Consider the following 17161-nt stretch of genomic DNA (forward strand, 5'->3'; position numbering starts at 1 on the left):
ACCCTATGCCAAACAACTAGCAAGACAGGAACACAAACCCATACATTAGCACAGAGGCTGCCTAAAATCATACTAAGGTCACAGACACCCCAAAACACACCACCAGACGTAGACCTGCCCACCAGAAAGACAAGATCCAGCCCCATCCACCAGAACACAGGCACTAGTCCCCTCCACCAGGAAGCCTACACAACCCACTGAACCAACCTTAGCCACTGGGGGTAGACACCAAAAACAATGGGAACTACAAACCTTCAGCCTGTGAAAAGGAGACCCCAAACACAGTAAGTTAAGCAAAATGAGAAGACAGAGAAACACACAGAAGATGAAGGAGCAAGGCAAAAAACCCACCAGACCTAACAAATGAAGAGGAAATAGGCAGTCTACCAGAAAAAGAATTCAGAGTAATGATAGTAAAGATGATCCAAAATCTTGGAAATAGAATGGAGAAAAAACAAGAAACGTTTAACAAGGACCTAGGAGAACTAAAGAACAAACAAACAGTGATGAACAACACAATAAATGAAACTTAACATTGTCTAGAGGGAATCAATAGCAGAATAACTGAGGCAGAAGAACGGATAAGTGACCTGGAAGATAAAATAGTGGAGATAATTATCACAGAGCATAACAAGGAAAAAAGAAGGAAAAGAATTGAGGACAGTCTCAGAGACCTCTGGGACAACATTAAACACACCACCATTTGAATTATAGCGGTCCCAGAAGAAGAAGAGAAAAAGAAAGGGTCTGAGAAAATATTTGAAGAGATTATAGTCGAAAAATTCCCTAACATGGGAAAGGAAATAGTCAATCAAGTCCAGGGAGCACAGAGAGTACCATAGAGGATAAATCCAAAGAGAAACACACTGAGACACATATTAATCAAACTATCAAAAATTAAATACAAAAAAAAATATTAAAAGCAGCAAGGGAAAAGCAATAAATAACATACAAGGGAATCCCCATAAGGTTGACAGCTGATTTTTCAGCAGAAACTCTGTAAGCCAGAAGGGAGTGGCAGGACATATTTAAAGTGATGAAAGGGAAAAACCTACAACCAAGATTACTCTACCCAGCAAGGATCTCATTCAGATTCGATGGAGAAATTAAAAGCTTTACAGACAAGCAAAAGCTAAGAGAATTCAGCACCACCAAACAAACTTTAAAACAAATGCTAAAGGTACTTCTCTATGCAGGAAACACAAGAGAAGGAAAAGACCTACAATAACAAACCCAGAACAATTAAGAAAATGGTAATAGCAACATACATATCGATAACTAACTTAAATGTAAATGGATTAAATGTTCCAACCAAAAGACACAGACTGGCTGAATGGATACAAAAACAAAACCCATATATATGCTGTCTGCAAGAGACCTACTTCAGACCTAGGGAAACATACAGGCTGAAAGTGAGGGGATGTAAAAAGATATGCCATGCAAATGGAAATCAAAAGAAAGCTGGAGTAGCAATTCTCATATCACACAAAACAGACTTTAAAATAAAGACTATTATAAGAGATAAAGAAGGACACTACATAATGATCAGGGGATCAATCCAAGAAGAAGGTATAACAATTGTAAATATTTATGCACCCGACATAGGGGCACCGCAATACATAAGGCAAATGCTAACAGCCATAAAAGGGGAAATCGACAGTAACACAATCATAGTAGGGGACATTAACACCCCACGTTCACCAATGGACAGATCATCCAAAATGAAAATGAATAAGGAAACAAAAGCTTTAAATGATACATTAAACAAGATGGACTTAATTGATATTTATAGGACATTCTATCCAAAAACAACAGGATACACTTTCTTCTCAAGTGCTCATGGAACATTCTCCAGGATAGATCATATCTTGGGTCACAAATCAAGCCTTGGTAAATTTAAGAAAATTGAAATCGTATCAAGTATCTTTTACGACCATGACACTGTGAGACTAGATATAAATTACAGGAAAAAACCAAAAAAAATTACAAACACATGGAGGCGAAACAATACACTACTAAATAACCAAGAGATCACTGAAGAAATCAAAGAGGAAATCAAAAAATACCTAGAAACAAATGACAATGAAAACACGATGACCCAAAACCTATGGGATGCAGCAAAAGCAGTTCTAAGAGGGAAGTTTATAGCAATACAAGCCTACCTCGAGAAACAAGAAAAATCTCAAATAAACAACCTAACCTTACACTTAAAGAAATTAGAGATAGAAGAACAAAACACCCCCAAAGTTAGCAGAAGGAAAGAAATCATAAAGACCAGATCAGAAATAAATGAAAAAGAAATGAATGAAACGATAGCAAAGATCAATAAAACTAAAAGTTGATTCTTTGAGAAGATAAACAAAATTGACAAACCATTAGCCAGACTCATCAAGAAAAAAAGGGAGAAGACTCAAATCAATAGAATTAGAAATGAAAAAGGAGAAGTAACAAATGACACTGCAGAAATACAAAGGATCATGAGAGATTACTACAAGCAACTATATGGCAATAAAATGGACAACCTGGAAGAAATGGACAAATTCTTAGAAATGCACAACCTTCCGAGACTGAACCAGGAAGAAATAGAAAATATGAACAGACCAATCACAAACACTGAAATTGAGACTGTGATTAAAAATCTTCCAACAAACAAAAGCCCAGGACCAGATGGCTTCACAGGTGAATTCTATCAAACATTTAGAGAAGAGCTAACACCTATCCTTCTCAACCTCTTCCAAAATAGAGCAGAGGGAGGAACACTCTGAAACTCATTCTACGAGGCCACCATCACCCTGACACCAAAACCAGACAAAGAAAGAAAACTACAGGCCAATATCACTGATGAACATAGATGCAAAAATCCTCAACAAAATACTAGCAAACAGAATCCAACAGCACATTAAAAGGACCATACACCATGATCAAGTGGGGTTTATCCCAGGAATGCAAGGATTCTTCAATATACACAAATCAATCAATGTGATACACCATATTAACAAATTGAAGGTGAAAAACCATATGATAATCTCAATACATGCAGAAAAAGCTTTCAACAAAATTCAACACCCATTTATGATAAAAGCCCTGCAGAAAGTAGGCATAGAGGGATCTTACCTCAACATAATAAAGGCCATATATGACAAACCCACAGCCAACATCGTCCTCAATGGTGAAAAACTGAAACCATTTCCACTAAGATCAGGAACAAGACAAGGTTGCCCACTCTCACCACTATTATTCAACATTGTTTTGGAAGTTTTAGTCACAGCAAACAGAGAAGAAAAAGAAATAAAAGGAATCCAAATTGGAAAAAAAGATGTAAAACTGTCACTGTTTGCAGATGACATGATACTATACATAGAGAATCCTAAAGATGCTACCAGAAAACTACTAGAGCTAATCGATGAATTTGGTAAAGTAGCAGGATACAAAATTAATGCACAGAAATCTCTTGCATTCCTATACACTAATGATGAAAAATCTGAAAGAGAAATTAAGGAAACACTCCTATTTACCACTGCAACAAAAAGAATAAAATACCTAGTTATAAACCTACCTAAGGAGACAAAAGACCTATATGCAGAAAACTATAAGACACTGATGAAAGGAATTAAAGATGATACAAACAGAGGGAGAGATATACCATGTTCTTGGATTGGAAGAATCAACATTGTGAAAATGACTATACTACCCAAAGCAATCTACAGATTCAATGCAATCCCTATCAAACTACCACTGGCATTTTTCACAGAAGTAGAACAAAAAATTTCACAATTTGTATGGAAACACAAAAGACCCTGAATAGCCAAAGTGATCTGAGAAAGAAAAACGGAGCTGGAGGAATCAGGTTCCCTGACTTCAGACTATACTACAAAGCTACGGTAATCAAGACAGTATGGTACTGGCACAAAAACAGAAACATAGATCAATGGAACAGGATAGAAAGCCCAGAGATAAACCCACGCACATTTGGTCACCTTATTTTTGATAAAGGAAGCAAGAGTATACAATGGAGAAAAGAGAGTTTCTTCAATAAGTGGTTCTGGGAAAACTGGACAGCTACATGTAAAAGAATGAAATTAGAACACTCCCTCACACCATACACAAAAATAAACTCAAAATGGATTAAAGACCTAAATGTAAGGCCAGACACTATCAAACTCTTAGAGGAAAACATAGGCAGAACACTCTATGACATAAATCACAGCAAGATCCTTTCTCACCCACCTCCTAGAGAAATAGAAATAAAAACAAAAATAAACAAATGGGACCTAATGAAACTTAAAAGCTTTTGCACAGCAAAGGAAACCATGAATAAGACAAAAAGACAACCCTCAGAATGGGAGAAAATATTTGCAAATGAAGCAAGTGATAAAGGATTAATCTCCAAAATTTACAAGCAGCTCATGCAGCTCAATATCAAAGAAACAAACAACCCAATCCAAAAGTGGGCAGAAGACCTAAATAGACATTTCTCCAAAGAAGCTATGCAGATTGCCAACAAACACATGAAAGGATGCTCAACATCATTAATCATTAGAGAAATGCAAATCAAAACTACAATGAGGTATCATCTCACACCAGTCAGAATGGCCATCATCAAAAACTCTACAAACAATAAATGCTGAAGAGCATGTGGAGAAAAGGGAACCCTCTTGCACTGTTGGTGGGAATGTAAATTGATATAGCCACTATGGAGAACAGTATGGAGGTTCCTTAAAAAATACGACCATATGACCCAGCAATCCCACTACTGGGCATATACCCTGAGAAAACCATAATTCAAAAAGAGTCATGTACCACAATGTTCATTGCAGCTCTATTTACAATAGCCAGGACATGGAAGCAACCTAAGTGTTCATCAACAGGTGAGTGGATAAAGAAGATGTGGCACATATATACAATGGAATATTACTCAGCCATAAAAAGAAACGAAATTGAGATATCTGCAGTGAGGTGGATGGACCTAGAGTCTGTCATACAGAGTGAAGTAAGTGAGAAAGAGAAAAACAAATACCGTATGCTAACACATATATATGGAAACTAAAAAAAAAAAAAAAAAAAGGTTCTGAAGAACCTAGGGGTAGGACAAGAATAAAGATGCAGATGTAGAGAATGGACTTGAGGACATGGGGAGGGAGAAGGGTAAGTTGGGACGAAGTGAGACAGTGGCATGGACATATATACACTACCAAATGTAAAATAGATAGTTAGTGGAAAGCAGCCACATAGCACAGGGAGATCAGCTAGGTGCTCTGTGACCACCTAGAGGGGTGGGATAGGGAGGGTAAGAGGGAGGCGCTAGAGGGAGGAGATATGGGGATATATGTATATGTATAGCTGATTCACTTTGTTATAGAGCAGAAACTAACACACCATTGTAAAGCAATTATACTCCAATGAAGATGTTAAAAAAAAAAATCCAGGATGCTTGAAATCTTACCTCATATGCATGCCTCCTATTACTCTGTCCTCTGTAGCTGTTGCCAGGAAAGGCTGTCTGGTCACAAACCCTAGAATTCTGACATTTTCTGTTGACTCTCACATCTTGGTTTCAAGGCCCTGTCTACTCCCCAGTGATTGATAGTAATTACTGCACACAGTGCTGGGAGAGGTATTACTTTAAAAAGAACAGCACATAGATATAAATTATCACAAACCCAGCAATTTCACTCTTAGTTATATACCCCCCCAAGCTGAAAATAGGTACTCAAATACTTGTACATGAATGTTCATAGCAGCATTATTATTCACAATAGCTAAAATGTGGAAACAACCCAAATGTCCATCAACAACTGAATGGATAAACAAATTGTAGAAATACACAAAACAGAATACCACTCAGTCATAAAAAGGAATGAAGTACTGACACATGCTACAACATGGGTGAACCTCTAAAATATTAATGCTAAGTGAAAGAGGCCAGATACAAAGGGTCACATATTGAGTGATTCCATTTATATGAAATATCCAGAATAGGTAAATGCATAGACAGAAGGAAGACTGGTAGTTGCCAAGGGCTGGGGGGAAAGGAGAATGGGGAGCAACTGCTTAATGGGTATGGATTTTGTTTTGGGGTGATGAAAATGTTTTGGAACTGGATGCAGATGGTACTTGCACAATACTGTGAATGCACCAAATGCCACTGAATTGTTCAATTTAAAATGATTAATTTCATGTCATATGAATTTCACCACAATAAAAAAAAGGGAGGGGGATACTGACTCAGCCAGCATATACCTTTATCCCCTAACTCCCTCACTTCTACCTGAAGGTGTATGTAGAAAGGTGAAGTATTGGCCATTATGTGACCACGAAGCAAAAAATATTTGCCAAGAATGGCTGAGCATAAAGATAAAAGGAAGCTAGGTCTTTGATATCATGAAGGAAACCATGGTATCATCAATTTTAATTTATTATGAGACAAATAAAATCCCTAGTTGAAGAAATAGGACAATCTTTCTTCTTTACAATTTCTTCTTTAAAGATTGACTTTAACATAGACTAAGTGAACAAATTCACATGTAAGCTTTCAGTCAGACGCATTTGTTAGATGTACTTTTGGTTAGGTGGTTTCACCAGTTGCTGGGAAAATGCACTTTGCTGCGTAGATCAGCACTCACCATCTGTAAGCATTCCAAACAGGAAGATAATTAATACAAAATAGCATCACAAACATTAGGTATTCAAGTAATGACAGAAACGGAAAATAACAGTCTTTTATATAAAGGCCATGGTTTACTCCTGGCCTGAATAAACATAATTGTTTATTCATTCAATATGTATTGATGACTACTTACTATGTGTCAGGCATTGAGCCAGGGATATGAGCCAGAACACTGCAGTGAGCAAGAAAGATAAGCCTCTGCCCTCATGGAGCTTACATTCTAGTGAGGGGAGAGACAGACAATAAACACATGAGCAGTCTCACATACACTGCCTGTTAATATCATGCATACAGAGCAACACACTGGGCTTCCAACTCCTTTGATTTAGGACTGGCTGTCAGCTCCTCCGTCTCTGGTGTGGTTTCACAGGGTGCTCAGGTTCCTCAGTTACCTAGGAGTCAGCAGCACTTTCAACATCACAACATTGGTCTCAGTAGTCAACAATTTCTCAGTTCCTTATCTCCACTGCTGATGTCATCCCTACATTTCACCTTACTTCAGGAAACACACAAACCAAGAAAACACTTCATCCCAACCATTCCCACCCCTAAAAGGGGAAAAATTAAACCAGAAGCAAAATCCATTACTGTTCCCAAGAGAAAGAGCCTACCAACAAAACAAAGCCTGCCTTTCTGGTAGAGGATGAGGGAGGAGAAGAGAGTGGGCACAGCATTCAGGTCAAAAACTTGTACATGAGGAATAACACAAATAATCACTAAGCACAATACAAAACTAGCAACTGAAGAGAATGCCTTAGACCAGTGCTGTTCAAGAGAAATATAATGCAAGCTACAAATGTGAGCAATATACGCAATATAAAATCTTCTAATAGCCATATAAAAGAAACAAAAAGAAACAGGTGAAATTATCTTTAATAGCATATTTCCTCTAACCCAAGATAGCTACAGTACTATTTTTTCAACAATTATCAATATAAAAAATTATTAATAAGATATTTTACCTTCTTTAATCCCATTCTGAGTCTTCAAACTTTGGTATGTGTTTCATATTTACAGCACATCTCAATTTGGACTAGATATAGTCCAAGTACTCAATAGACACAAGTGGCTAGCGGCTACCACATTGGATAGGGCAGCCCTAGACAAAATACTCACTAAGTTCCCTTTTCCATGAACATTAAAGCTAATGGCTCCCCAGAACTAAAGCTTCTAGACATCTCATTGGCTGCATCAAAGAAGCTATATTCTGCTACCCTCTACTGTTAGTCCTGGGGACACAGCCCTAGGTACCACGAACCACAAGTAAACATAATTCACTGATTAAGAAAAATATATATATATAAATGTATGTATGTGTATATATACACATACATATACATATTCAGGCAGGAACAAAATGATATGACGTGGTAGAGAAAAGACTATGTTTTCCTAGTGCCAATTCATCTGTCCATTCATCCATTCAACATTTGTTGAGAGCCTATCATGCACCAGAATTAACTGCATATGCTAGTATCCTGCCCTCAGGGAACTTACCATCTTTTGGGGGAGAAGTTGATAGATATAAATAATTAAATAAAAAAAAAAATAAGTTCACTGTCCATAGCAATTTTGCTATGAAGAAAATAAAACAGGAAAATATCATCATGAATGGGAGAAGAGATTACTTTAGATACGGCAAAGAAGGCTTTTCTGAGAATGTGCCATTTAAGCCGAGAATGAAATAAAAGGGACAAAAACGGAGAAGAATGTTCTGTGCAGAGAATACAATTAGGGCAAAGACCTCAGGCAGGAAAAACCTTGGCATATTTGCAAAACAAAGAATGTCAATGTGGTTAGACAGTAGTTAACAGGGAGAAGAATAGTAGATGTAGTCATAAAAGTAGCCAGGGGCCAGACCTCTTAGGACCCATAGAAAAGGGTCAGGAGTTTAGAGTCTAGATGTTATTCTAAGAAAAAGTCAATGAAGGGTTTTAAGCGCCAGGGGTGGATGGGGGGGTGGTTTGTTAATATGGCTTGGAGTAGGCTGGTAGTGGTGGGGTCAGATTTAGAATATATTTTCAATTTATCAGCAAGTCCTATCAGCTCTATTTCAAATCTGATAGGACCTGCTGATGAATGGGACATGGGATGAAAAAAAGAGAGGATGGCCAACTACTAGACTTTTGGTGTGAGCATGCAGGTGGAATGGTGGTGTCATTTACTGAGATGGGGAGCTGAAACAGGAACAAACACTGCTCCCGCTCCTGTATTTCCAATCTTGATAAATGGAACAACCATTCAGTCAGAAGCCAGAGCTTCATCCAAGGCGGTGCCATATCCAAAGAGTCACCAAATCCGTTAATGCCACCTCCCCAAACTTTCTTAAAGCTGTCCCCTCTTTTCCATCCCCACTGACTTGGACAGGTCTTTAGACCTATTACTCATTAAGACTATTGAAATCACCTTAATAATCTCCAGGTTTCAATTCCAACCCAATGTCAACGCTACAAATTGTTCCCCTGCTTAAAATTCTCCAACAATCTTTGTGAAGAGCGACTTGGCAATAACTATCAGTTTAAAATGGACATGTCCTGTAATTTGGCTATTTCTCTCTTATGGTTCTATCCTATAGAAGTACTCAGAGAATGTGGATATGAGGGTAATTCATTATAGCACTTTAATAGTGAAAAACTGGACACTACCTAAACGCCATTCAAGAAGGGAATTGTTACATAAACCATCATATAATTATATTATAAAATTCAATCTAGTCCTTATCTTTAAAAATGAAGCAGGTTTAAATATACTGATATAGAAAGATCTCCAAGATATTTCAAAAACAAATGGCAATGTGTATATGATTGTATTTATTTAAAAAGCATTGAAGCAGGTTTAAATATACTGATATAGAAAGATCTCCAAGATATTTCAAAAACAAATGGCAATGTGTATATGATTGTATTTATTTAAAAAGCATTGCAGTATATCTGTGGGTATGTATGAGTATGTTGTTTCTAAAGGCCTAGAAAATGTCACATTAAACTATCAACAATGGTTACCTCGGGGTAAATGAAATAGGGATGGGCTGGGTGGGGAGTTCTCATTTTTAACTATATATATATATTTCTTATTGGATGAATTTTTAAATAATTAATACATTTATATAACAACAACAACAAACTGTACCACTATCCTGTATGCTTTGACATGATTCAAGGCACTTTAGCACCTGGCACCAGCCTTCATTTCCAGACTAATTTCTCAGACTTATTTACATTAGGTAGGCGATAATGTACTTTCATGTGATGGGAAATGTGGGTTGATTCTTGAAGCTGGGTCGTGTACTAGACCTATCTGCTTTGCAACTGGAATAGGAAAGGCAGCGTCTAGTATTCAGGAGGACAGGAAGCTCTTTCTGAAGAGAAGCTAAGGTTAAGCTAAGGTTCCTTCCCTTGAGGGCACACCAGAATTAGTTCATTCCTTTAGCTCTTCAAAGGAAGAAGTAAAATTTCAAGACTCTTGCCCCTTCTCAACCCATTTGGCTTTACATGTTTTAAGAATACCTGTACTTATCTTGTTCACAGTTTATTTTACTTTTATAATATGAAAATCCAATAGAAAAGACAGCAAATTTAGTGCCATAGTTCCAGTTCCTTTCTGAAAATCTTCTTCATTTCCCCAAGAGATTTTTAGATGTTAAAAAAAAAAAAAAAAAGTGATAGTAGCCCAGCTCTGATAGAGATAACACATGTGAAATAGCTTTGGTAGAAACAAAACGTTGAACAAACAGAAGGCAGAATTATACCAATTTCTAAATTCTAAAGATTTTCATATTTGTTTTTTGATTGTCATTTCCTAGTTAACGTTTTTTAAACTCAGGAATAAAGAGAACAAGAAAGTACATATGTAAGTCTTTCTATTGTGGTCCTGGCTGGGAATCTAATCATAAGAGCCAACCGGTAGAGAGAAAATGAACTGCTCTTCCCAATCTTGTTCCCATTCAGCGTCTAATTCTCTCAAAATGATACCAAAAAGAGTTATGAAATATTCGATTATTTCCGCCTTAGTCTGTGAGATTAGAAATGAAGTACCTTGGCAAGATAGGAAGAAAGAAACCTAATTAGCAATTGTTTATGCTCTGGTTTGCTACATTCTAAATCCTAAACCTGCCACCTACACTAGTCCCTCAATTAAAATATCATTCAACTGGTTTGAATTGCTGTAGAACATCAGAAGATTTTTGTTGTTGTTGTTTTGTTATTATTATTCGGCCTCATTTTAAAATGTATTAGCTACCACTTACCTCCATAAACTATCAGAGCAGAAAGGAATCATTGGTGATTCTAGCATAATCCTCTCATTACTGACAGCTGAGAAACTAGCCCAGAAAGATTACATCAGATAATGCTGTCACACTGCAAGTGTCTAGTTAACTGGAGCTGGGACTAGAACCTAGTCTCCTGACTTCCAGTCTCTGCTAAATTGTATATTTTCTTTTAATCATTTAAAGTTAATGCTCCTTAAGGTGTTTTGGAAAAAGCGGTATCTAAATAAGAAAAAGGCTTCGACTTCAAGGGCAGATAGAATGAAAGCAGTTTTCCAGCAGATACAAAGCTATGGATCACCTAGGGCCAGTTATTTATTCATCATCTTACTTTTGGCCAAATATATGAGTAATATTTTTTTAGTGCAATGAGAGGAGAAAAAAGTTGGAAAGTGGGGGGGAGTGGGAAAAAAGTAGGTGGGAAAACGGTTCCTTGGTTAGGGAAACATCTTGATAGGCCACTTTGGATGTGATAGGATCTTTCAAGGCCCTGCTTGGAGTAGGAATAAAACAAAGAACTAAATTATTTTCTCTAATACATTTATAGCTTTCCAAGGTCTTTGGAAAGAAAAGGGTGATAATGAGAAGGAAAAAGGAAGCTGAAATTTTAGCAAGGAAGGCAGGACTCTACTTGGGATGAAACATGTGAGAATGGCAAAGACACTCTTTAAGAACAAGGATGTATATACAATCCACTCATATACCTTGACTATTCAGTGCTGAGACAAAAACCCCTCTCATTGCCCGTCCCCTGCCCATTACTACAAAAACTTCAGTGAAGATCTGCTACACAGACTTGTGTCCATAGTACTGTGAGAGTTGGTATACGTAGTGCAGAGGAGAGGTGAAGAGGCCAGGGAAGCAGGGAGGCTTCCTGAAGTAAGGAGAAACCTGGCCAGTGTAATGGCTAGGATACCAAACGAAAATGTTTCAAGGAAAAAGTGGGTTGATAGCATCAAATCCTAAAGAGCAGCCAAAGAGATTGAGAAATAAAGGGCTGTTAGGTTGGACAATTAGGACTGGAGAAAGCTGTTTCAGTGTAGTAACAGGGCATAACACAGACTGCAAGAGGGAGATGAAAGAAATACGCAACAAGTCTAGATGAGTCTTTAAGAAGTTGGTAGATAATGGATAAGAAAAATAGAACAGTAGCTTTAGGAAGCAGAACATGTAAGTTGGATTCAAGAAAAGACAATAACAAGAAACATGTATTCACTGAAATGAAGATCTGAGAGTTCACCTACAACTACATTTTAAAACTTAACATCTGATTATTATTTTATTTAAATGAACTTCTTTCTAAATTATGTTTAGAAAACAATGTTTAAAAGTTGAATAGCCCCATATGCACGAGGTACATACATAAAGTCATTCTTTTTTTTTTTCTTTTACCTCAAATAAAAATTTATTTCCAATATATTTATCAACAACCTAACTATACGTCTTAAAGAACTAGGAAAAACAGGGAAAATTAAATTCGAATATATCAAATAGAATGAGATACTATAGATTAAAATGGAGACAGAGGAGAGAAAAACAACAAAGAAAATCAGCAAAAGTAGGTTCTTAGCAAAGATCCAGGAAATTGACAAATTTTCAAATAAGGTGACTAAGAAAAAAGAGAGAAGATTTAAATTATTAAAATAAGTGGTGGACATTACTACTGAATTTACAGACATAAAAAGGATGCTAAGGGTATACTATGCACAACTGCACCTCACGAGATTAGATAATCCAGGTGAAATGGATGAATTCCTGGAAATTCTCCCACCAAAACTAAACCATGAAAAAATAGAAAATCTGATTAGATTTAAAAAATTAAGAAAATTGAATCACAAATCTAGAAAGTCCAACAAAGACAGCCATGTACCATATGGATTCACTGTTGAATTCTACCAAACATAAAAATATATAAATATATATATAAATATATATATTTTAACATCTTTATTGGAGTAAAATTGCTTTACAATGGTGTGTTAGTTTCTGCTTTATAACAAAGTGAATCAGTTATACATATACATATGTCCCCATACCTCTTCCCTCTTGCATCTCCCTCTATCCCACCCTCCCTATCCCACCCCTCTAGGTGGTCACAAAGTACCAAGCTGATCTCCCTGTGCTATGCGGCTGCTTCCCACTAGCTATCTATTTTACATTTGGTAGTGTATATATGTCCATGCCACTCTCTCACTTTGTTCCAGCTTAGGCTTCCCCCTCCCCGTATCCTCAAGTCCATTCTCTAGTAGGTCTGCATCTTTATTCCCATCTTGCCCCTAGGTTTTCCATGACCATTTTTTTTTAAGATTCCATATATATGTTAGCATATGGTATTTGTTTTTCTCTTTCTGATTTACTTCACTCTGAATGACAGTCTCTAGGTCCATCCACCTCATTACAAATAACTCAGTTTTGTTCCTTTTTATGGCTAAGTAATATTCCATTGTATATATGTGCCACATCTTCTTTATCCATTCATCTATCAATGGACACTTGGTTGCTTCCGTGTCCTGGCTATTGTAAATAGAGCTGCAATGAACATTTTGGTACATGACTCTTTTTGAATTATGGTTTTCTCAGGGTATATGCCCAGTAGTGGGATTGCTGGGTCATATGGTCGTATTTTTTAAGGAACCTCCATACTGTTCTCCATAGTGGCTGTACCAGTTTACACTCCCACCAACAGTGCAGGAGGGTTCCCTTTTCTCCACATGCTCTTCAGCATTTATTGTTTGTAGAGTTTTTGATGATGGCCATTCTGACTGGTGTGAGATGATACCTCATTGTAGTTTTGATTTGCATTTCTCTAATGATTAATGATGTTGAGCATTCTTTCACGTGTTTGTTGGCAATCTGTATATCTTCTTTGGAGAAGTATCTATTTAGGTCTTCTGCCCATTATTGGACTGGGTTGTTTTTCTGATATTGAGCTGCATGAGCTGCTTGTAAATTTTGGAGATTAATCCTTTATCACTTGCTTCATTTGCAAATATTTTCTCCCATTCTCAGGGTTATCTTTTTGTCTTCTTTATGGTTTCCTTTGCTGTGCAAAAGTTTTTAAGTTTCATTAGGTCCCATTTGTTTATTTTTGTTTTTATTTCCATTTCTCTAGGAGGTGGGTGAGAAAGGATCTTGCTGTGATGCATGTCATAGAGTGTTCTGCCTATGTTTTCCTCTAAGAGTTTGATGGTGTCTGGCCTTACATTTAGGTCTTTAATCCATTTTGAGTTTATTTTTGTGCATGGTGTTAGGAAGTCTTCTAATTTCATTCTTTTACATGCAGCTGTCCAGTTTTCCCAGCACCACTTATTGAAGAGGTTGTCTTTACTCCACTGTATATTCTTGACTCCTTTATCAAAGATAAGGTGACCATATGTGCATGGGTTTATCTCTGGGCTTTCTATCCTGTTCCATTGATCTATATTTCTATTTCTGTGCCAGTACCATACTGTCTTGATTACCGTAGCTTTGTAATATAGTCTGAAGTCAGGGGGCCTGATTCCTCCAGCTCTGTTTTTCTTTCTCGAGATTGCTTTGGCTATTCGGGGTCTTTTGTGTTTCCATACAAATTGTGAAATTTTTTGTTCTAGTTCTGTGAAAAATGACAGTGGTAGTTTGATAGGGATTGCATTGAATCTGTAGATTGCTTTGGGTAGCATAGTCATTTTCACAATGTTGATTCTTCCAATCCAAGAACATGGTATATCTCTCCATCTATTTATATCATCTTTAATTTCTTTCATCAGTGTCTTATAATTTTCTGCATACAGGTCTTTTGTCTCCTTAGGTAGGTTTATTCCTAGATATTTTATTCTTTTTCTTGCAATGGTAAATGGGAGTCTTTTCTTAATTTCACTTTCAGATTTTTCATCATTAGTATATAGGAATGCAAGAGATTTCTCTGCATTAATTTTGTATCCTGCTACTTTACCAAATTCATTGATTAGCTCTAGTAGTTTTCTGGTAGCATCTTTAGGATTCTCTACATATAGTATCATGTCATCTGCAAACAGTGACAGCTGTACTTCTTCTTTTCCAATATGGATTCCTTTTATTTCTTTTTCTTCTCTGATTGCTGTGGCTAGAACTTCCAAAACTATGTTGAATAATAGTGGTGAGAGTGGACAACTTTGTCTTGTTCCTGATCTTAGTGGAAATTGTTTCAGTTTTTCACCATTGAGAACGATGTTGGCTGTGGGTTTGTCATATATGGCCTTTATTATGTTGAGGTAAGTTCCCTCTATGCCTACTTTCTGGAGGGTTTTTATCATAAATGGGTGTTGAGTTTTGTCAAAAGCTTTCTCTGCATCTATTGAGATGATCATATGGTTCTTCTTCAATTTAATATGGTGTATCACGTTGATTGATTTGCGTATATTGAAGAATCTTTGTGTTCCTGGGATAAACCCCACTTGATCATACTGTATGATCCTTTTAATTTGCTGTTGGATTCTGTTTGCTAGTATTTTGTTGAGGATTTTTGCATCTATGTTCATCAGTGATATTGGCCTGTAGTTTTCTTTCTTTGTGACATCTTTGTTTGGTTTCGGTATCAGAGTGATGGTGGCCTTGTAGAATGAGTTTGGGAGTGTTCCTCCCTCTGCAATATTTTGGAAGAGTTTGAGAAGGATAGCTGTTAACTCTTCTCTAAATGTTTGATAGAATTCGCCTGTGAAGCCATCTGGTCCTGGGCTTTTGTTTGTTGGAAGATTTTTAATCACAGTCTCAATTTCAGTGCTTGTGATTGGTCTGTTCATATTTTCTATTTCTTCCTGGTTCAGTCTCGGAAGGTTGTGCATTTCTAAGAATTTGTCCATTTCTTCCAGGTTGTCCATTTTATTGCCATATAGTTGCTTGTAGTAATCTCTCATGATCCTTTGTATTTCTGCAGTGTCATTTGTTACTTCTCCTTTTTCATTTCTAATTCTATTGATTTGAGTCTTCTCCCTTTTTTTTTTGATAAGTCTGGCTAATGGTTTATCAATTTTGTTTATCTTCTCAAAGAATCAGCTTTTAGTTTTATTGATCTTTGCTAGCATTTCCTTCATTTCTTTTTCATTTATTTCTGATCAGATTTTTATGATTTCTTTCCTTCTGCTAACTTTGGGGGTTTTTTTGTTCTTCTTTCTCTAATTGCTTTAGGTGTAAGGTTAGGTTGTTTATTTGAGATGTTTCTTGTTTCTTAAGGTAGGATTGTATTGCTATATACTTCCTTCTTAGAACTGCTTTTGCTGCATCCCATAGGTTTGGGCCATTATGTTTTCATTGTCATTTGTTTCTAGGTATTTTTTGATTTCCTCTTTGATTTCTTCAGTGATCTCTTGGTTATTAAGTAGTGTGTAGTTTAGCCTCCAAGTGTTTGTATTTCATACAGATTTTTTCCTGTAATTGATATCTAGTCTCATAGCATTGTGGTCGGAAAAGTTACTTGATATGATTTCAATTTTCTTAAATTTACCAAGGCTTGATTTGTGATCCAAGATATGATCTATCCTGGAGAATGTTCCATGAGCATTTGAGAAGAAAGTGTATTCTGTTGTTTTTGGATGGAATGTCCTATAAATATCAATTAAGTCCATCTTGTTTAATATATCATTTAAAACTTGTGTTCCCTTAATTATTTTCATTTTGGATGATCTGTCCATTGGTGAAAGTGGGGTGTTAAACTACCCTACTATGATTTTGTTACTGTCGATTTCCCCTTTTATGGCTGTTAGTATTTGCCTTATGTATTGAGGTGCTCCTATGTTGGGTGCATAAATATTTACAATTGTTATACCTTCTTCTTGGATTGATCCCTTGATCATTATGTAGTGTCCTTCTTTGTCTCTTGTAATAGTCTTTGTTTTAAAGTCTATTTTGTCTGATTGCTACTCCAGCTTTCTTTTGATTTCCATTTGCATGGAATATCTTTTTCCATCCTCTCACTTTCAATCTGTATGTGTCCCTAGGTCTGAAGTGGGTCTCTTGTAGACAGCATATATACAGGTCTTGTTTTTATATCCATTCAGCCAATCTATGTCTTTTGGTTGGAGTATTTAATCCATTTACATTTAAGGTAATTATCGATATGTATGTTCCTATTCCCGTTTTCTTAATTGTTTTGTGTTTATTATTGTAGGTCTTTTCCTTCTCTTGTGTTTCTTGCCTAGAGAAGTTCCTTTAGCATTTGTTGTAAAGCTGGTTTGGTGGTGTTGAATTCTCTTAGCTTTTGCTTGTCTGTAAAG

The 17161-nt window shown here is 36.5% G+C and overlaps 1 protein-coding gene across 3 annotated transcripts in view; it reads right to left on the reverse strand.

Annotated features, from left to right (window-relative positions):
* Positions 1-6445: 6445 nt before the first annotated feature.
* Positions 6446-17161, reverse strand: part of GTF2E1 (general transcription factor IIE subunit 1) — a 54089-nt gene continuing 43373 nt past the window's right edge. For all 3 annotated transcript variants that reach the window (XM_059922139.1, XM_059922137.1, XM_059922138.1), the window contains one exon: positions 6446-6626. In XM_059922139.1, the coding sequence (XP_059778122.1) occupies positions 6620-6626 (7 nt within the window). In that variant the 3' untranslated portion in view covers positions 6446-6619. The remainder of the gene's footprint in view (positions 6627-17161) is intronic.

Source organism: Balaenoptera ricei, chromosome 4 (genome assembly GCF_028023285.1).
Source record: "Balaenoptera ricei isolate mBalRic1 chromosome 4, mBalRic1.hap2, whole genome shotgun sequence".
NCBI lineage: Eukaryota > Metazoa > Chordata > Mammalia > Artiodactyla > Balaenopteridae > Balaenoptera > Balaenoptera ricei.